The sequence below is a fragment of the Lagopus leucura genome, unplaced genomic scaffold (genome assembly GCF_019238085.1).
Source record: "Lagopus leucura isolate 7727_CA_CO unplaced genomic scaffold, USGS_WTPT01 Super-Scaffold_73, whole genome shotgun sequence".
NCBI lineage: Eukaryota > Metazoa > Chordata > Aves > Galliformes > Phasianidae > Lagopus > Lagopus leucura.
In genome coordinates, this window is record NW_024962252.1 from 47,030,207 (window position 1) to 47,051,900 (window position 21,694).

The 21,694-nt window shown below is 38.1% G+C and overlaps 1 protein-coding gene across 1 annotated transcript in view; it reads right to left on the reverse strand.

Annotated features, from left to right (window-relative positions):
- Nucleotides 1-628: 628 nt before the first annotated feature.
- The window catches only part of MOXD1 (monooxygenase DBH like 1), a 52,627-nt gene continuing 31,561 nt past the window's right edge, over nucleotides 629-21,694 (reverse strand). The window contains exons 5-12 of the mRNA XM_042885362.1: nucleotides 19,792-19,971; nucleotides 17,465-17,567; nucleotides 14,071-14,237; nucleotides 12,994-13,185; nucleotides 10,184-10,243; nucleotides 7,893-8,035; nucleotides 3,921-4,089; nucleotides 629-1,115 (exon numbers count right to left, since the gene is read on the reverse strand). Coding sequence (XP_042741296.1) covers nucleotides 948-1,115; nucleotides 3,921-4,089; nucleotides 7,893-8,035; nucleotides 10,184-10,243; nucleotides 12,994-13,185; nucleotides 14,071-14,237; nucleotides 17,465-17,567; nucleotides 19,792-19,971 — 1,182 coding nt within the window. The 3' untranslated portion in view covers nucleotides 629-947. The remainder of the gene's footprint in view (nucleotides 1,116-3,920; nucleotides 4,090-7,892; nucleotides 8,036-10,183; nucleotides 10,244-12,993; nucleotides 13,186-14,070; nucleotides 14,238-17,464; nucleotides 17,568-19,791; nucleotides 19,972-21,694) is intronic.

The window sequence follows — 21,694 nt, forward strand, 5'->3', positions numbered from 1 at the left end:
GAGTAAAGAAGACACAGATTTTCACATTAAACAAACAAACAAACAAAAAGTCGTACACAAGGTGTGCGGTATGCAAAAAATAAGCTCTTTATCAACAGTTTGGCATATCAGGATGCTTGGCATGTGCTAACAATAGCTGCTGGCAGGGTCAGACTCCCCTCTCTGTGCATGCCAGTGCCTGGCATTGAGATTGATCTTCATCACTGCTGCTATATCAAGGTTGTGCACAACAAGGATGTGTTAGCCTCACCAAAGCTCTACTTGGCCTACCCAAAACCTTAAGAAAAAAGAAAGACTGAACTGTCAGGGACTGAGGAAAAGATGAAGAGAAGAAAGGAGGAGAGAAACCCCTGGTTAGCCAGGGACTCCTTGTACAGGGATCTCTATGGGGAGGTTTGGGGTTTTCATCCATTTAACAACTGTGGCAACTGGTTTTTTTTTTCTCTTAGGAGGAGTGACCAGTTGCAATGTACTGCTCCTAGAAATGGTCCCCTAAATAAATTCTCCCTTTACTGGCTTTACTGCAGGTGCCAGTCAGACATACCCAAATACATGTTTATAGCAATAACATCTTAACCTGCACATGTCAAGAACCAAGACAAAATAATACAGCATACTCCAGGTGGAATGTGGTTAACTAAGTTTCTTTTAGTTTATTAATTTCACCCATATACATAGTTGCTTTGAAAACATGATGTGAAGAGCCAGGACAAAGTGTAACAAAATGGTATGTGAAAAGGTTTCAATATGCAACGTGCCAGTGTACCTACTGTGTTTTGTATATACTTTACACTGAAAACAAGTAAACCACAGTTTTCAAAGGAAGTACACATTTTATTTTGAACTAGCAAATTTAGTTTATTAATATGTAAAAAAATAAATCTACAACAGCAACAGTGCAAACACATCAGAACTTGCATGGCATACAGAACACAAATGAATAAAAATTATTGTACAAAGGGCCCAAAGTTTCCTATGGTAGTGGATGTGACATGTACCACAAACAACAGAGTGAAGGATAAACTGCAAGGTAAACAGGAAGATGAACTGCATATTACTGGTTCTGTCTTGTACGGTCTCTCTATTTCAGGAGGAAAAGCTGTCATGCCTTGGAACTGCAATTGAAATGAAAAATTATCAGTTTCATCTTATAAGAGTAGAAATCTGTCAGAGCTTGCATGAGAATCTGTTGATAGCTTTGCATTGCAGTTGTGACTCTTACTGTGAAGACATCAAGCTCTGCACAAATATTAATATAATATTTAATAATATATAATATAAAATATTAAAATAATAAAATAAAATTAAAATTAAAATAAATATAAAATATAAAAAAATTAATTATAAATAATATAAAAAAATTACACGCCAAACAATCAGCCAGTGTGTGGATCCATTGTTTTCAGCTTGGGAACAGCTGCATACACTGGCATCCTCTCCAATAAACAAGGTCAGGCTTTTGTTGGTTGATCTGTATGGCCTTGTTTTGTTTTGTGGGATTTTCTGGCTGGCTTGATTTTTGTTTTCATCTTTCTGAAAGATGCTACTGGGATATTGGATGATATCTGAAAGTATTCATGGCACATACAAAGCTTTTACTTACATGTAGAAGGCTGTTGATGGGCACACATTTTATGACTTTAGTCCCACAGAATCACAGGATGGTTGAGATTGGCAAGTACCTCTGGAGGCCATCTGGCTCAACTCTCTAGTCAAGCAGGGCCACCCAGAGCTGTGTCATGCTTTTATATATTCCGCATTTTCACTCTTCTCTTAGAACTCAGTGCAATTCTTATGGAGTTTGGCATCTACCTGTCTCTCCTGGCTTTGGCATGGAATCAGAGAGATTTTGGTGCACCACTTAGTTATAAATTTCCTAAATCTACTCCATGCTTACATGGTTTAATTCTGAATTAAAAGAAACACTGTCAGGCTTATGTTGAAGAAAAGAAGTTCTATGAAAAGTGAGCCCCTGGGCACAAACATTTTTGCAGGTTTGAATGTCCACCTGTACAATATACGCGTGGTGTTTTTCTCCGTGTTGCAATTATCCTGCACTGCAGAGAATGAATAATCCAAATACTGGTTTATTCCCAGTGAATACAATACAAAGCTAAAACTGATCATTAGGCTATCCCTATAGTAGGGTGAAGGTATTTTCAATTCACTTCCTCCACTTCAAGTTTTTACCTTCTTGTGACAACTCACTGATCGTTTAGCCTTTCAGGTTAAATCTGTTTCCAATTTTGATGAGTATGGCCAATTACATGTAATATCACCACTTAGGGAAGTAAAAGGAAAGAGTCCTAATCTCAGCCTTGAAGAATATGCCTGAGTCATTCAAAATAGGAAACTAATGATAAAGAGAGCTAAGTACTCCTGGTTGCAATGAACTCACTGTTTGACGATGTTAAGACCTAAGTACTATTCCTTCATCCTATAAGATAAAGTGGAACAGCATTTTCCTGAAAGCAAACCACTCAAAGCATAAAGAAGCCTATCCCCTCCTGATAAAAATTCTGAGTGTTTTCCCTCTTCTTTATATGTTTTCCCACTAATAATCAGTGAAAAAGTGGCTAAGCAGCTGCTACTGGCCAGCAGTTTGTCAAGAATCTTACCCCAAACCAGTGAATAGTCACTCATTCTATCATCACATGTATTCAATAACTACTTTTCACAGAAAATCTGCAGTGGGGAAAATATATAAGTAATCAAAGAGATTCATGCATATATACATATATATGAATCTCTTTGATTACTTATAGCTCATAGTATTTCACTTACCTTCATTGGGCAGAACAGTCCAATGCTGGAGAGACCTGAGAACACTGCTGCTGAAAGGGGAATTTCTCCACTACCTGAAACTACTGTGTGACAGCTCAGAAGCTACAGAAGCTTTTCTGCGAGTGGGGATTTCCTAGGACCTATCTCATGAGTAGTATTTAGCATCAGCTATGTTAAGCTGGCTTAAAATCAGTTAGGAAGTAAAGTGGCTCAATGAGACAATTTCCCCTTCTGGGGAGAAAAAAGTCAAAAAATAAAATCAAATCTTGAATTTGGAATCTGTAAAGGAGTTCAAAGAGCAATGTATGTTTTCCAGTGGATGATACTTTATCGTGCTAGTAGTTATTTATAAGCACATATTAACTTTAATGATAAGAGTTTTTCCCAGAGGTCCTGTTAATATACCAGAAGTAATTTAGAATGAAGACTAAATTAATGGGAAATTATTTTTATCTTACAGTTTTTTTAATCAAAAGTACAGGGAAAGGAAAACTTCTGAAGTTAAAAATCTTCCAAGAATGTACAAAAAGACAGGCAACGCTTGATGCATTTTTCTGCCCCACTACTATAGATATCTCTAAAATACAATACCAACAGAAAAGTGAGAGATGTTGGAAGACTTTGTATAGATTTAAGTGGCTTAGATGTCTGAATTAAGAAATCAGATTCTTGAGAATTCCTCATGTAGCCAATACAATTTCCCCTACAGAGTGATTAAGAGAAGAAATCTACAGAGTGATTAAGAGAATGATTTAGAAAGTTTGAATCTTCCATTACAAGACCCTAACATAAGTCCCTGAAAGTGGAGGGAGCCAATGGAAACTTGATGCCAACATGGACACCTAATCTGAATACATGTTTATTCTTTGATCTGAGTCCTAGACACAGTAGAAGAGACCATACACCTATCCCAAGACCTGCTCAAAGTTCCAACTTTTCTATTCTTTATAAACATTTCTAGATCTCGAGTTCATGAAAGCATCCATAAAACATTCTTGTAATTTGTTATTGCAGATCTTCAGTGGACATGTAAACAGTTTGAGGCCAAGTACTTATTCATAATCAGTCAAATACTGTTTCATGTCATAGTTGCCTCCTTTTTAACATTTAGAAAACTTAGATGGGAATAGACTTACCGACCACTCCGCATTATCTGTTTTTGAACATCTCACATTCATTGGTAGTTTAAGCACCAGCTCATTATAGGAGAGACCCTCTGATTTGGACCACTTAAACTTGTTCATTGCATCCATAAAAGATAGGTTTTTATATTGCTTAGGACTCTTGATAATAAAAGGCCAAGTCCTGAAGAAAAATCAATAAAAAGAATTTTAAAACAAACAAACACCACCAAGTCAGAACTGATAAGGGATTTTACTTTTGGGAATTTATTAAGAAAACATGCTATTAACATTCATGCATACATACATATATAAATATAAAACTCATTTGAAATCTCTGCTAGTGAAAACTGATACAATGTCACTAACTTCAACAGAACTTAGAAAGCTTGTCATCAATTTAGGAGTTGCTGCCAGATGCTTTTAGAAGTGAAGGATTTCCAATTAAGAACTACATTGCTATTCTCTCATCTACAAACTGAATACACAGACAATCGAAAGCAAATTTTCTACTGTAAGTTTCCCAAATGCATTAATAAACAAATAAATAAATAAATAAATCTTGCCATCTGCAAGGCTTGACAGGCAGTGTTGTGAAAGCAGTTAGAAAGCTGTTTCCAGATGGCTCTGCCATAACTCAGATAATAGGTCAAACCTCAGCCTAGCACAGGGTTGCTAAGTTGGCAATGCTGCCAAAGAATTGAATGAAAATAACCAGTGTTTTGGACATTTTCTTTTGGCATGTCTCAGTGCTATGGCTGCAAGGGAACTTTTGGCAAGAGGTAGGTTAGAGATCTGCTGTGCTGCTGTAGGAGAGCTGACATTTGGAAACCCTCTCCACGAACAAGTGGGCTTAGTCTCATTCCCCACCACCTCCCTGAGATGGAGGAGGGGAAGGAATGAGATCTCATATCTTTCATTTAGTAATAGAAAATTCAAACATAGTAATACCAAAAAATAAAATTTAATAATGAACAAACAAGCAAAAAAATAGCTAAAAAAATCTTTTCTACTGTTTTTTTCATTCTTCTTGTTTGAATCAAGTTAAATGAAAGGAAAAAGGATGGTGAATGGGGCAAGTTTTCAAAAACAAAGTCAGATACACCTTGTACAAAAAATAAAGTGACAGAAACTTAATCTCACTAACCTAATGTTTTGTTTTTCTTTTTTGGATGAAGTGTGTATTACACATTTAAAACATTTTAGACAGGACTGTATATATCTTGCAGTACACTGTCTCCCATTTCTTTGGATGAAATTGCCTATGCCAATTTCAGCTTCATTCAATATCTAGGCATGGAGGATGTGATTTTAATCAGATGTCTATTTTACGCAATTGTAGCCCAATCATTTTAACCTTAACTCCTAACTATTTATACCACTGTCCATGCCAGCAGACTGAGGGAAAAAAAGAGTTTTGAAGCGAGCCACCATTGCCTTGATCCTGCATCCAGTTGCCTTTATGTCTAAGTCAAGAGACTTTAGAGGAGCCAGTGAAGCAATTCCAGTGTAAAACTGACACAAGAGAGACGAGCATCGGGTCACATACCCTTAGGCTAACAGAGCTTAATGAAAAAAGAATTGTGGATTAGGTCATAAATACTAGAGACATTAACAATCTCTTCTTCTAATTACTCCTCCATTTGCAGCAGACAGTCTGCATACATACTCTATTCAAAACATCTTTATTTCCCCAAGCCAAATGTGCATTTTTTTTCTTAAATACAGTTATCATGAATGAACCCTCAAGACAGCATACATTCGTTAGAATATTTTCATTATAACCTCAGAAAGACTCTTTTTGCTAGGATTAGCTTAGAAACTGTGCTCTCCCTGTACAAAGAGAGACTGAAAATAGCAGTGGCGTCAAAATGAAGTACATACTGGCTGCATTCTGACTTTCTTTAAAATATCCAGTCTTGGATATAAACTACAGGACAAAGACCAATAAGCCTGTACATTAAATTGCTTTGCGATAAGTTTTATATGTTTTTATGCAGACATACTGCATAAGGAAAGCCACCTTATAAAATTTAAACAAAAGGCCATGCTAGTCATCTATCCATTTAATTTTAAAATCTTACTGTTAGCTTAGTTTATTGCAAGAAATTTTGCAAGTGCATTCCACCTTCACCACTAATAAAGCATTCCACTTCATATTATTTGTTTTTCTGTATTTCGTTCATTTTGGAACTCATCTTTTAGTAGCTTTTTAGTAGCTTAGTGGTAGTAATGGTGATGGGAGGACAGTTGGAGTAGATGATCTTGTAGGCCCTTTCCAAACTTGTGATTCTAAGATTTTTCAGACATCCTCAAACTATGTTTACAGTCACTTATACCACTGATCCTCTGTTGTGATGCTTTCATTTTGAGCATTAAAAGGAACATTTAAATCTAAAATAATGCACTACTCATTGATTTCTAGATTGGTGGTCTTCTTCCCATCTACAAAAACCTAAATTTTTTTGTTGACTCAGAAAATCACCCTTGCTATAGAAAGTAACATCACTGTGCAGTTTAACCTAGTGATATCACAAGGCAGAAAGGTTAGATCCAACAACTCAGTGGGAATTGTGCTGGTTTTGCCTTGGACTACATTATGAAGGCTAGCAAGAGTTCTGCTGACTTGAATAAATTCTAATGCCAAATTTAACCTTCCCCTCTGCAAATTCGCAGGCCAGCAGCCAGATGCCAGCTGAACTGCATGGGTCTTCATACGGCTTATTACAGATACTGAATTTCCACAGTGGACAGTGAATTAGTCAGATCCTACAACAAAATGATCCCTTTCAATCTGAGCAGCTGGGCAATATTCAGCATTTTGTGGGTTATTTCTGTTAGAAAGAAAAAATGATGATGGAGTTTTCTTTCTTATGCAATCCTGTTTACCTCTCAAAAATGTACAGTGATCTGTTTCCCTCAAAAGTGGGAATCAAAGTGTCAGAAAACAGTGTTTGCTCAACTTCTGCAATCAGTGGTTAACCAAAAGCCTGTTCTTCCTCTTGGCTAGATTTCTACTGCTTTATCTCCCTTTTTTTCTCAACTTACTTTGCATATCATCTTCTGACTTGTAATTCTTTCAAAACTCCAGTTGCCTTTATTTCCCCATTCATGATGCTTAACTACCATTTTATCTCTTATTGTGAATGACTTAATATTCTCTCATCCCCTCCATTTTCTTTCTTACTTAGAACTTCTTGTCATTTTATGTATTCTTGTCAGTGTCACTGAAACAGCGGTGAGCTCCACATGTGAGCATCGGTTCTACAAGGGCTGCTCTGAAATATCTCCTATTTTATTATGCTGGCCCATGACTTCCGAGGCAGATGTTGGCTCTATGGCAGTTGAAGTTGAACCCTCCAGCCAATGTTCCAATACATTTTGTTGCCATGTGACAGATGGCAGCAGAGGAGCAGTCTGACCAAATGGCATCTGACATGGAAGTGCGTATGAAGCAAAGGTGTATGAAGTATGAAGCACTGAATTTCTTCATCTGGAAATTGAATCTGACATTCACTGATTCTTGCTGAATATTTATGGATACCAAACAATGGATGTGAGTGGTACATTTCAGTGATGACACCGTCAGAGCAGCTGTGAATCAACTTCAGCAGAATTAATGACAGCAGATCTACATGGACTAATTCAATGCTAGCGCTCCTGAAGTCCTACTTTTTCAAAATTATCTGTATATCCTTTAGTCATATCAGTGTTTCACTGATATGTTTTGATAAACTAATACATTTGAAACATTAATATGATATTTATATGAAGTTTTATTTGTCTAGGTGGTTGGCAGTGAGGTACCTGCTGCAAGAAAAATAATTTTTTTAACAGAAGAAACTGTTTTTCAATTAGTAAAAAAACATAATAAAAAACAATTTGGCCAGAGAAACAAGTAGCTGCAAAGCACAGGTTATTCATCAAAATGAAGTGTCATGAGTGATCTTACAACAGGTTGCACATATTCACAAACATTTCACTTGCCTGACTGGTCTGTAGATTTCCTTAACACCAATGAACTGGAGTTGCTCCATGATGTCGGGAATACTTGCGCACCGGGTGAGATTGATTCGCGGGTAATAGAGCAGATACGACAGGCACATTTCATTCCTGGTGCTCAGACCACCCTGAAAACGGGATTTTTCTTTTCATCTAGGTAGCAGTGGAACGCCACAGATAGAAACATTGGTTGTATTTATATGCTAATGAAATGTGTAGCAGGAGGCCCACATCAAAAGGTTTACTTTGCATGGTAGTTGATCAGGTAACAATAAACTATTATGTAATGAATTACAAAATACACTGCAAGCTCAAGCAACAACTCCTAAGCTGAAGAGATGTCAGAAAGAACAACGGTCAATAAAACGAGCCACTGTTATGTTCAAGTTTGATCTGAGAAGTTCAGGTTTACTTTTGGCTGTCCTGAACGTACTTATGACTACCATGATTCAGAACAGGTGTAGGAAAAATCTAGTAGCATAATTAGTCTTCTTAATAAGAAATTGCATGAGTTCTGCCTAATAAAATGGAGGCTGGGATGGAATATGTTTCTGTATGGATTATATGGACCTAAGAACAAAGGAGCACTAACTATAAAAGAATTGGTAAGATTTTTAGCTCTTAGAAGAAACATGCTCTGAAATAGTCTTCCACCAAGAATCTAATTTAAAATTAATATGGGTAAGTGTGGACAAGTTTATGACCAGTATGTGCCCCTAAATCCTGTGGAAACACTTCCATAAATCTCACAGAACCACAAGTGATAAGAACATGGAACATAAAAAGCAAGAACCAAGGTGCAAGAACTAGTGCAGTCACCACACAGGATAATAGGAGAAGCTGGACTTTACCCTGAAGTATGACAGAATTGGATAATTAAAATCCAACCACTTGCTTCTCACTAATAAACATTAGTAACAAATAGAAAGTAGCAGAGTTTATTCAGTGTAAGGATAAAAGTTTTGACAATCTCTTAGTTTGCCCCTTTTTGTCATATTCTGCTTTGCTGAATTTTTTAAAACTTCATGCCGGGCATCATCAGGGAAATTCTCTTTTCCTACCAGTATTCTAATCTGTGCTCTTTCAGGAATTTTTATTTCACTGCCCTGCCACATGCTATCACACGTATCAGTTTGTAAGGTGTCATACCAACTAAAATTACAGCATTCAGCTACCTTTCTCATCTCAAAAGTAAGCTAAGAGCTCAAACCACAGATTTACTAACGTGTTTACTTCCATATTAATCATATAATAATAATATAATAATGATAATCTTTACCAAAAGATTTACTTCTATATGAAGAGTGCTTTAACATGGAAGCACATCAGTGCGCTTCACTACTCACACTGTCTGAGTGTTTTTAATTGTTTCTATGCTGGTATTTCACTCAACTAAGATACAGCTAGCACAACAAAAACTAAAATGGCTTGATTCTTGCTACTTTGCTTTTCTTCATACATGTCCTGCATTTGCCCACAGCAAAGCCATGATTCAGCAAGAGTTATCCCTATGCTCTCTGAGCATCATAACAAGGTCTTCCTTACTGAACAGGTCTCAATTTCTGGAGATCTGGATCCTGGCTCCTCTGAGTATAAGGGATCAGCCCAGCACCTCTGCAGGATGGATGCCTGCAGCTGTGCCCATCCCATACATGTTATGGGTCTGGCAACACTCCCTGGTTTCACTGTCAGCTGGCACAGTCCAGCTGCTGCATCAGCTGCGAATGCATGCAGGTAGAACACCCTCTCCTCCTGCCCTGCACAGAAGAGCAGCTGCCAGGGAGCCCCTTTGCAGCCCCTTGCCAGCATGCTCAAAGTAGCAGTTGGAGCAATTTGCTGCTGCGTGAGAAAGGTAAAATAATGATGTGGCTATTCCCAGCCACCTTATCCCAGTCATGCCTCAGTCCTACCTGAGGTACAAAAGCAAGTGGTTTAATCTTCGTCATGGCATAAGTGAAAATAAACTCATAATTACAACTTCAGTGAAAAACAGGTAGCAAGTTCATAAACATAATTCATTAGAATATGCAGAATTTACATGTTAATGCATGTTATGAAGAAAGTACTCATTTTTCAGTATCTGTTATGAACTGGCTTGCTTATTTTTATAAACTAGTCATATGCAAAATTATTATGCAAGAGATCAGACTTTAATCATAACAGTCCTTATGACATTAAAACCTAAGAAATGACGTGATTGTGTAATTAAGTACACACATAAATTAGCAAGTAATCTCACACTTTTTAATTGCATCTTATGAATAAGATTTTCTTACCCATGTCATGCGTATTCGGTCCATAGTGCTGTAGTGACATTCTGTGATTAAATTATCCCCCTGAAACAGACGATTTCAGAAATTCAAGTTTCTGAAGTTTATCAACGCTAACTTCAAGTAACTACAGATGATGGCAAAAACTTAATAAAAACAGATCAGAGCAGTGGATACAAGCTCTTAAAAGAGCAAAGAATTAGGCAATTATTCTATGCCAAAATTTGGCACTTAACATTCATATTAGCCCAGTGCCTCAAAGGATCTCCCATGGATTTAAACAGAACCTTCTTAAGAGGGTGATCTGTTTTTTCAAACAGCAATGGAAGTGCACACTTAAAAGCCCATTTTCAGGAAAACTATATAAGTAGACAGTGCACGCACATGATTCTTTCTCCAAAACTCTTCCAGTGCTACTTTGCATATCTTTTCCCAGGCTAATTTATTCTGCCAACTTCTACAGAATTACTTGAAAAATCAGGAAAATAAGCTTTTGCACATCACAACAACAGCTATTTATCTGCCAAGTCTGCGAGCAGAGGAGTGGCAGGCAAAGACTTAGCCGCACTGACAGATATGTATGGGAAGGGCTGAAGACTTACCTTCTCAACTAAGTGCAATTAACTTTTTGCTGTCTCGACAAACAGTGTTTTTAAATAAAAAGGCAGTACCTTTGTTCCCTGTACCTAATCAAACACTTATCTCAAAACCACTATGATGATCAACAGAAACAAAAATACTGAAGAATATAGAACATACTTCAAAAATCTGACATGTTGGGGCAACTTCATGTCACAAGGATGCCAGAGGCTTACTTGCTCTGGTTTCTTTCTGTTTGTTATCATCTTCCCTTATCACCCACTGTATCAGTCTTTCTGGAAGAAATCAGATTACCCCCCCGAAGGCTGAAAATTTCTCCTTCCCTTTGGGCTTCACTCCTGCCAGGTCACTGCTAGCAGTAACTGTATTTCTGGGCTACCAGAAGAAGGTACGTCAACCTTGCATTGGGCAAATGAAGTCTGAGTCTTCTCAGGGAGCTTGAACTGGCAAAGCATCACTGCTCCTCATGGCAAGAAGCCAACTGGCATCAGTGAGGACTCTGGCTCCCCTGGTTGAAGCTGGATCATATCATAAAAGTTTTCCACTTGCAAGACTAGATCTTTTGGTTCTAAATTCAGAAGGTGGTACTAGTATACAAAGAAAAACAAATCATCTAGACTCCACAGCTTAAAGAAGAGATATCAGGAGAGAATAACAAGAACTTCTATGATAAATTTACTTATATTATTATTAGCATTATTAGTTAATCAATTAGTCTTGGTTAGAATTACACCATATAATTACATTATATGAAGAATAACACTGGTATTTTTTGCACAAGATGAAAACAATTCAAAGGCATGGAAAAGGCTCACTTCAGAGAAAGAATTCCAGCTTCTACTTTAGCTGTCTGTTAAGTTGATGATACTATCAAATACCTCATCTAATCTTTTTGCTGTCTACTCCCTTTTGTTCTTGAATTTTAAGAGGCCTTTCTCTATAATCTGCATGGATTTTCCTGAAAGTATTATGGTCTTTGTAAACCTGTCATCTTCTGCCAGCCCTCTTCCTAAGCTCTTCAACATTTCTTTCCTGGAGGAGGTAACATCAGTTTGTCTTTGAAGTCCTCGCGGAGTACAAGCAGTTGGACTTCAAAGAATAGATGCTGCACCTGAGCATCAAGACATTAAATTCTAAAGTTAACATTTTAGCTTATTATTGCCTTTCAGGGACAAATGTCAGAGTATCCCATAGTGTGGGAAAAGAGGCTGAAAAAAACCCTAGAAGATCAAACCATGAGGATCCTGACTACACTTGAAGTTCAGTCATTCCAACATCCTTTACAGCTCCAGTTATAAATAAAATGCAGTTGTCTGACACTTTGCATCCAACCAATTTCATGAAGTAATGGGCTTGTTCATGTGCACCAGAACAAACACATCTCCACCTGCTCTGCTAGTTGGAAGTGGAGTATCCAGCCCTTTTTAGTGATAAGCTTTCTATCCTCAGGCCACAGCTTCAAAAATAGGTGCCTGCTCGAACTAAAAAGAGATGAATGAATAATTTTTAAGCTAGTGATTCACTCAAAAAATAAAGATTGCTTTCATGAAATACCTGGGGGTAGCTACTGGTTTAATTTGAAGCTTTGTAATATAAATATATTTTTGACTTTTAAAAAAGTATATTACATTATCACAAAAACAGCAGATAGAATTGAATGATTTCCTCTTCCCCAGAATTTTGTTTACTCAGTGAAATCTCGTGTGGAACACAAGCTTAGAATTTTATTCCTAACAATAAATTAAGTATGAAAAAAGGAAAAACTTGGCTGATTCGTAAACATGCTTGCAAGGGTGAATACTTGCTATGCACAAATATTTGTGATGCACTACCTAGTTCCAAGGGCTCATTAAAGCCCCATGGTGATGTTTCCATCCTTCATCTGGTTGGATGCACAACAAAGACGCAACCAGGCACGCCTGTGATTTTATTTTCTGCTTTGTTCAAGCATTTGTAATAGCAAAGCTCAAATCGAGCAATTCTGGACATAAAACACATCCAGTGAATGAACCGATATCGGGTCCACGTCAGTTCTGTAATGAACCAAGTGGATACTCATGAGACACAACAGCTTTAATGCATTCATCTATATGCAGTAACTGGAAAAAGGACCAAAACATTAAAGGAATTACGTAGCAAAATTAATCCTAAGTGTGAGTAATGTTAGGCAAGTGATCTCTTAGGCAATTTCAGGAAAAGAATTAAGAGTGCCATACCGGCATGATGGTTCTCTCTTCTTCCAGATACTGAAACTCTTGGAAGTTGAAGTCAAACTCATCATCATAAGCAAGCAGCTTCTGCTCCTCACCATTGCGGAAGTGACGCATCCTGATGGCTCTGCCAGCAAGGTGAGCATGAAGGAGGACCGCAAATACATGAATCCCACTAGGCCTCTCAGCACCTAGAGCCTGCCATGAGGAAATCAAGACCATCAGTACGCCTAGAGGTAAGGTAGTGTAATGCAGAGTGAAGATATATTCATTCGTGCACTTCATGTTTTACAGCAAAACACAGCCTGGAGCAAAATTAAATCAGAATGGAAATAATGGTTTAATATGCAAAAACGTTGATTTTGTCCTGGGGATTTTTTTTTAATTTTTTTTTTTTAACAAAAACATGCTTTCACTCCTAATGCACGCAGCTTTTATGAAAATCAACAGAACTGCCTATAATTCTCAGTATATTAAGACTTTTAAGTGTATCATATCAAAACCTACACATTATTTTACTGTTCTTGGCAAATGCTACTGAATATGGATGTCTATTATTATATACATATATGCAGCTGTGAATGAACACTGTGCCAAGAGAAGCCCCTTATATTAAGAGGCTATAATTACGATATATTTTACTTCCCATCTTCAAGCCAATGGGTAGAGAAATATTGTAGGTTTACATCTGAAACTTTTTTTTGCTGGTTGGTCTAAGTATACTTTTCAGACTTTCACTTTGCTATTAGGAGCCTTCTGCACACACATGTATCTTAATTTCTCTCAACAGTCCTCCTAGGTTAGTGATTTCAGGCTACCAACAGCTTTGCCATGGAAAGCAATGCATGTTTATATACTGAACACAGAATTAAATTATCACAAGCACATCATCCAGTATTACTCAGATCAGTAAAGCAATAGAGCATCCCAAATGCCTAGATTAAAGACTCAAAATTCTGGAGGGCAGCAGATGCGTTGACCCAGTTCTTTAACCAGCAACTATCAATCTTTCCAAGGAGATAAAGAGCCTGTCCTAAACTAATTCAAAGCATGAAAGCCACGGGTTTCAGACAGGACACATACCTCTTCTAGACATTCCAACGTGCAGTGACCCTCTGACACAAATTCAGGCATGCCCGGTGGGATATTGTGGAAGAGGCTGACCCAAAGACCAGCTTCAATAACACCAGCATCGTATTTCCTTAAAACTGGAGTATAAAATAGCCTCAGACCAGAGTTATCTATCAAGCCTGCAACAAAATAACACGGTCAGCCATGGCAGTAAATCAGTATTAAAAAAAAATATAAATCCAATCATTTCACATTTTTCAAGGCTTGTCCTACGTTGTTTTTTTTTTACAATAAAATTGAAGAATCAACCTCAATAACCTGAAAATGAATCAAACCATATGTGGGAAGCAGTAAACAGGGGTAGCCCACAAGGGGGTTGTTAAAGATGGTATGTTGATATCTGCGGTGTTCAGACAGGATTGAAAAATGTGTGTTGCTTGGAGCACATTGATCCTTCTTTTAACTTACTCAGTATGGATATCAGAGAAAACAATGTGGATTACAGGCACAAGAAACAATACAAGGAAATGATAAAACCTCAGAAGTTGCCAAGTTTAGTTTTAAAAAGAAATATTTAAAACAAAGCTTAAAGGTGTTGTATTTTTTTTCCTTGAAATATTTGACTCGTGTTACCTTCTCCCTGTGAATTTATCTATTCCTTCACCTTAAGCCCCAGCAATAATAATATTTTTTCCTTTGTTCTGGATTGCCTGTCACATCACAGCATACCTCCGATGACCAAACATATCCTTTTTCAATCTTCCCAATTAAGAGATCATCAACTAAAGATATGAGAAAAAGCTTCTTAAATCACAAATTTAAATATAATACTACCAGGCTGAATAAAGAAGGCAAGGGAACTGCATTGGAATTTAATCCTCCCCTCAAGGATTTCTCTTGATTACAAGAGTAGTCTAAAGAGCAAAGGCCTGCTGTTAGAAGGTTGAGCTTTAAGAGTGAGAATAGTATGAATCTACTTCATTCATCTAGAAATTTGGCCGTACTCATTTGTTTATGTATCTACTCAAAATTTATGTTGTCTCCATCCACTAAGGTATTATAATTATTTATCTTGCCTTAGCTATTTTTATGAGGCAAGATATAAGCAGAAACAAAGACAGCTTTGTGTTGCACGAGCCCTAAATTCTGTGTTATCTCATCTGTTACCTTCCTGTTTGTTGTGCTTTTTCAAATTTCAGCTTTGAAATCAAAAATGCAAAAATGTTGCCAAGTATCTCAGAGAAGGTAAGAGGCTTCTTCCTCTATCAGTCTTCTAAAAAAACTAACAGACATAGTAGTGGTTGAAACCAAATTTTACATCAGTACAAATGCAGCATGCTATTTTAAGATAGACAAATGAGAGAGGGATACAGGAGGTGCTAAGTCACCCAGCCACTGTAACACCTGAGACAGCATAGTTCATAAAAATTAAGGAACAAATGCTATGAGCTATGCACAATCACGTGCGAGTGGCAGAGAACTATGAGACCATCTGTAATATACAAGTCATTATATTTCAGTTAATATACGCTGTCTCACATCTTGATGTTAATTCATTTTGGCATCTGTATTCATTCTCTTTCTGAAGCTATCTGTAATCTCATCAATTTGAATTTTTCCTTCATGGTGCTCCCCCCTTAAGCCTCCTGATAACATCTAAACGCCAGATATTTTTATGATATCTAAGAGTTCTTGATAAAAAGACTCAAAAAAAAGTCATCTTTCAAATTAAAAGTGGGTGTTCCTGAAAAAGAAGCATTCAGAATCCGCCAGGCTAGAACCAGTTCATACATTTTTGAGCTTGACCAGGAGCCAGCACTGATTATGAATCTGAGTCACTTAGACTAACACTGCTCCACATGCGGAGGTGAGGCTGCTGGCTTAACCACAAGACCCAAACTGGGAAAACACAGACCCTGAAATGGGAAAACAATGGTGAAGTGACCTGGTGGCAGGATGGGTGAGAGGACTCAGGAATCGCACCCAGACTCAAGCAGCAAGAGCACTTGGGTTCTTCCCCTCTCTCTCCTGTAACAATCTTATACTGTGTGTTTTGCCAGGGAGAAGAGAAACCACCTGGATCACACACACCTTGCTTTGCTGATGATCTCTGAATTTTCCCAGGTCTTAGTGAGTCTCTGTGATCACTCACACTGTCTCAACATGGCAAAGCTGCACCCATTGCTTACAAAGGAAACAAAACTCCTGATTCCCAGATTTTATACGTGTCACTTAAGCTAAGACAAAATCATACAGCACAATAGATTAAAATAAAAAAGTGAATTTAGAACACAGTCCAATTTGAAAAGAGGTTTTCTGCACGATGTGCTGAGCTTTCAGGTAATATTTGATGGGAAATCATGTTCTACCAAGGATAGAATCATAGAATCATTTGAGTTGGAAGGAATCTTTAAAGACCATCCAGTCCATCTCTCCTGCAATGAACAGGGACACCTGCATCCAGATCAGGTTGCTCAGAGCCCCTTCAAGCCTGATTCTGAGCATCTCCAGGGACAGGGACGCAAAATAAGCTTACTGTATCACATAAGACCATGCATGTTGAAGGATGAAAGTCTGTCATTAAATAAAACAATTTTAAGAAAGTTCTTCTCAGACATCATGAAGAGAGGGAATAGTAGTAAGATGGAATGCCCCAGCCAACACAGAAGTTTTTATTTAAATGCATGCGGCTGTAAAGGACTTGTACACTGTGCAATGGATTTTACCCAGTTCACTTATTCCAGTAATCAGAGTATCCTTAGGCATAGAAGCTCAACAAAGTTTTGTATAAAAGCAGAAAACATTACTGAACTTTTCAAAAGTCGGCTTTGAAGTATTCTAGATTTACCGAGCGTCTTAGTTTCACAAATTAAAACAAAACTTCCTTTTGTTTTTTCTAGATATGAATAAATTTTAGAGTGAAGATTAAAAAATAGCATTATAAAAGTGTACCTTATAATTTAAGACAAACTGTTTTTACATAATGAATGACCAACAATCTGAATTTTTATTTTACTTTCTGAAATTGCCCACAGGCAGATGTATTAAAAAACACTTCAAAGCTTATAAAAAGCTTGTTCTCTGTGATGCTATCTTGCAGTCTGGTTGATGTGCTGCTATCTCTCAGTCTGATTGGATTTCTGAGCAAAAGCTAAGAATACAGAGAGAGATAACACAAAGAATGTCTTGATCAAAGGTGTATTCACCTGGTCCACAATTCTTTGTATCTCTGAATCCCCCACTTTCTTCAGGCTATGTTTCTTAGTGCAGTGAGAAAAACACTGTGAGTCAGAAAACATCAAGAAGGGGAAAATGAGCCTCAGCTTTGCATCTGTTCTATTTGCAGTGTGATGCAATGAGTACATTTTCCAGTATTGCTTATTTTACAGAACATGAGGGTACAAACCTTCGGTGTATGTCGGATTGTCGTAATGCACTTCCATAAGAACAAACTGAGGGTCAGCTGCTGTGCCAATGGATAATCCAACATGGGGAGGGTAGGTGAAGCCCTGGAATCAACACATGCACACTGAGAAAATGAACTTTTCCCATGTTTAAGAGTTCATTTTTTATATATGAATACAATTACTGCTTTGCAATGATACAATCATGCAAATGATACGATTTATAAATGTCATTTATTTTAAAATGTTCTGAATGTGACATTGTAGCATAATATATTTATTAATACTGCATGCACTAGGTAACTAGGCCAGTATAAATTAATAGCTTTTATGCTTGCTAGAGGATAAAGCCCTGAACAACCTGGTTTGATCTCATGACTGACCCTGCTTCGAGTAGTAGGCTGGACTAGAGACTTCCCAAAGTCCCTTTCAACCTGCATTATCTTATGATCTTGTGATTATTTATTCTTTCCTTATTGCCTGAGTGGAAAACAGAAATGCCATTTGAGATGTATAAACAGTGCATCATTATGCATTTAGTCCGACAATAAAATCCTTATGAAAAAGTGAGTCTATGTTTTAAATGCTTCTAGTTTACAAAAGCCGTAATTTGCAGGGAATACAGTGGTCATTCATAATTAGATTATTTTTCCTGTACAAATCAATGCATTTTAAGCAAAATGATTTCAACAATAAAAACTGTCTTTGTGGCACATTTACATTAGTGAGCCATATGGTGAGAAAGAAATAGAACTGTACAGCACAACAGGTTGTGCTGGACTCACTGTCCCCAGTTTACTTTCCTGGGACAATCTCTACAGTCAGCCTTATGCACTGAATTCCATTTTTCATTGAGAAGCGCTGGGTTCACCCCCAAACATTAAATTTAACTTCATCCTCCCAAAAAGGATGACGTTACAAACAAAGGAGCTTAGTTAAAGGGGGGATAACTGAGAGATTTGTTTCAGAAGTTCATGCCTGGTTCAAAGCAAAACACCAGTATCTTATAGGTGAACTCATTTACCATACTCACATTATGAGGAATGAATCTGCCCCATTTTATGTTATACAGATAGTATTTTAATACGCAATTTGAGATCCTAACTTTCTGATTCTCGATGGACATCCATGAATTAATCTTAGTATATAGTTATAAATATTATGATCTTCATGCTACATAAGCATAAACTGAAGCACTGAGTACTCCAGTAAACTCGAGTGTAACCCAGATCTTCCAGGTTGCTCTCTGTGGGTCTTCTACAAGAAGAGCATCCTTGCAAAAGCCTCCATAACAGTAGTCAAATGATAAGTTATTTATATGAATTTTTTATTTCACTTAGATTAAGAAAGTTGAAAGTAGAAGGTCAGAGCATAGCTGATGGCAAAAATGAACAAAGTGTACATCGGAGATAATGCTCATAGTGGATTAAGCTTCTTTGAGTTTGTACATGTAGCAACTCCAGCTTTCTCACACTGCAGCACTCAGAAACAGTTTCTGGACTGCACGCTGGCAAGCAAAGACTCCAGAAACTGTCATCTCCTCAGTTCCTCCCTTTGCCCATATCAAGACTGAGCTTGCAAACAGTGAAGCAAGGGGGTAAAAAAAGGTTGGGATGTTTCCTATGGCAGTAGTGCTGTCTTATGTCAGCTGAAACCATTAACAGCAGTTTAAATTAGCATGTGAAATACGCTGAAATCAGCGTCAGGGTTAACATGGCATCTACTATGTTTTCAGTAGATACATCCCACTGCCACAAATAAAGCACTCCTTGTGCTGGCTCTGCAGCAATACACAATCACTTTAACACTGAAATGATGACTTTTAGGTTTGGGAAGGAAATTTCAGAATATTATGCCCCAGTTAGGCAGTATTACAATCCAGACGCTGTTGGGGTGCAAAATGAAATAGATCTATGTCTAGCAAAGCCTTTGATGCAGTCACATACAGTGCTTTTAACTCTGCCATTCTCCACAGATAACAGATATCTATTTTCATTGATGAAAGCAATGCTTTCCTTTGTTGTATAGGACAAGATTATATGGTGACAGACTTCCATGCTCCCAGCCATCCTTCTTTATTTAAAATATAGATTTGGTCTATACTTTTTTCATCACTTTAAGCTTGTCACTCAAAAAGTTCATTGTATCTAGCACTTAGAAAGCCAACAAGAAGTGGAGGACTTGATGGTGAAGCATTTAGAGGTTGACTGTATAACCTTAAAAAAAGACACATAAAGAAATCACTAACGTACTAGAAGGAAGCTTCATTTTGATATACATCCTCCTAATCCCCACTTCATGCAGCACACTAGATAGCTATTTGTCCTACCTCTCCTCCAATGGCCCACGCAAAAATGACCGTCTCACATGTGAAAAAAGAGTCTGGCATGTTGGGGTGGTAACACTCATGCCCGTAATCCAGTACGCTGTCATTCAAGTTGCTGCTGCACTGATAGAGCAAGATATGGTGCACCAGGTTCTCATGGCCCTTCTGAATCAACGGCTCAACCTATCAAAGGTAGAACAAAGAAGAAAAGGAAAGAAAATATATCTCAGATATGATTGTTTCAATTAAGGTGTACAGATAGAACTACAAAGTACATTGTGCACTTATACTGAAAGAGAAGCCTCAAAGTTAGATTGTTGCTACATTGAGATGCTACTTCAGCATTCTGCAACTACAAGCATTAAAAACATCTTCATTTAAGTGCATCAACAAGGAACAGAAAGGAAAACCTGTGTCCTGACTAAAGCTATGTTGCCATCTGTCCTTTCTCTCTTCTCCCACCCCAGCCTTGTACTGTCACTTGTCTTTCTCCCTGTCCAGCCCCGTTTAGCTACATTCCAGCATGTCTGGGATATAAGCCAGCTGAACGTCTGCTCAGCTAAACCAGGCTGGTATCAGAACTGTGCAGAGCTTTTCAGCCCCATCTCTGCCTCTTTTGCACTACTTTGAACTAAAGTTGCCTATTAATTATGCACATGTAGGGCGAGCCTGGAGGTATAACCCCACATTCCTCAGCTCAAGATGGACTTTCAAATTTTTCAGACATCTATGAAAATTTAGAATTTATAATCTGCTCAGTTGTAAAGACTTTATTAAGATATTCCTCAGAGGCTGGATGCTCCAGTCTGCTTGTGGCAGTGAGGAGCTGGAGGGTTCTCGGGTGTGTAGGGGTGCCCCTAGTATAATTTGGCCACTGAACTTTAGGGTAGTCCAAAATTTCTTTCTGATATAAAACAGTGCTTGCTCTCTCTTTGGATGGATGATGTTAAATCATCTCTGTCAGTGATGACACCCCTGAGGCAACCATGAATACTTCTGAAAAAAGTTACTTTGCTTTTCAGAAAGATAATATTCCACAAAACATCACAGAATCACAGAATCACAGAATCACCCGGGGTTGGAAGGGACCCCAAGGATCATGTAGTTCCAACCCCCCTGCCTAGCAGGGCCACCAAACATACACATTCAGATCAGGTTGCCCAGGACCCCGTCCAACCTGGCCTTAAACACGTCCAAGGACGGGGCATCCACAACCTCCCTGGGCAGCCCATTCCAGGGCCTAACCACTCTCCTAGTAAAGAACTTCCCCCTAACATCCAACCTAAATCTTCCCCCCCTCAACTTAAAACCATTTCCCCTAGTCCTGCTGTTATCAGCCCTTTTGAAGAGTTTACTCCCCTCCTGGGTGTAGGTTCCCTTCAGGTACTGATAGGCTGCAATGAGGTCACCCCGCAGCCTTCTCTTCTCCAGGCTGAACAAGCCCAACTCCCTCAGCCTGTCCTGACAGGGGAGGTGCTCCAGCCCCCTGATCATCTTAGTCGCCCTCCTCTGGACCCTTTCCAAAATCTCAATGTCTTTCTTGTACTGAGGGCTCCACACCTGGACACAGTACTCCAGATGGGGCCTCACAAGAGCCGAGTAGAGAGGGACAATCACCTCCCTGTCCCTGCTGACCACCCCTTTCCTGATGGAGCCCAGGATCCCATTTGCCTTTCGAGCATATCAGCATATAGAAAACTACATTAAAATGAAAGGAGTTTTTTCTCTTGTTTCACTTTCAAAGACTGCATCCCAATCTGTCATATCTACTTTCAAGTTGAGTAAGCTGAACATTTTCTGTAAATATGTTCACAAGAAATCTAAAGCTTAACAATGCAACATTGAAGATGCAGGTACCTGTGCAGTACTGCTTTTTAATACTGTTAGGAAATCAAAGGCATTTTAA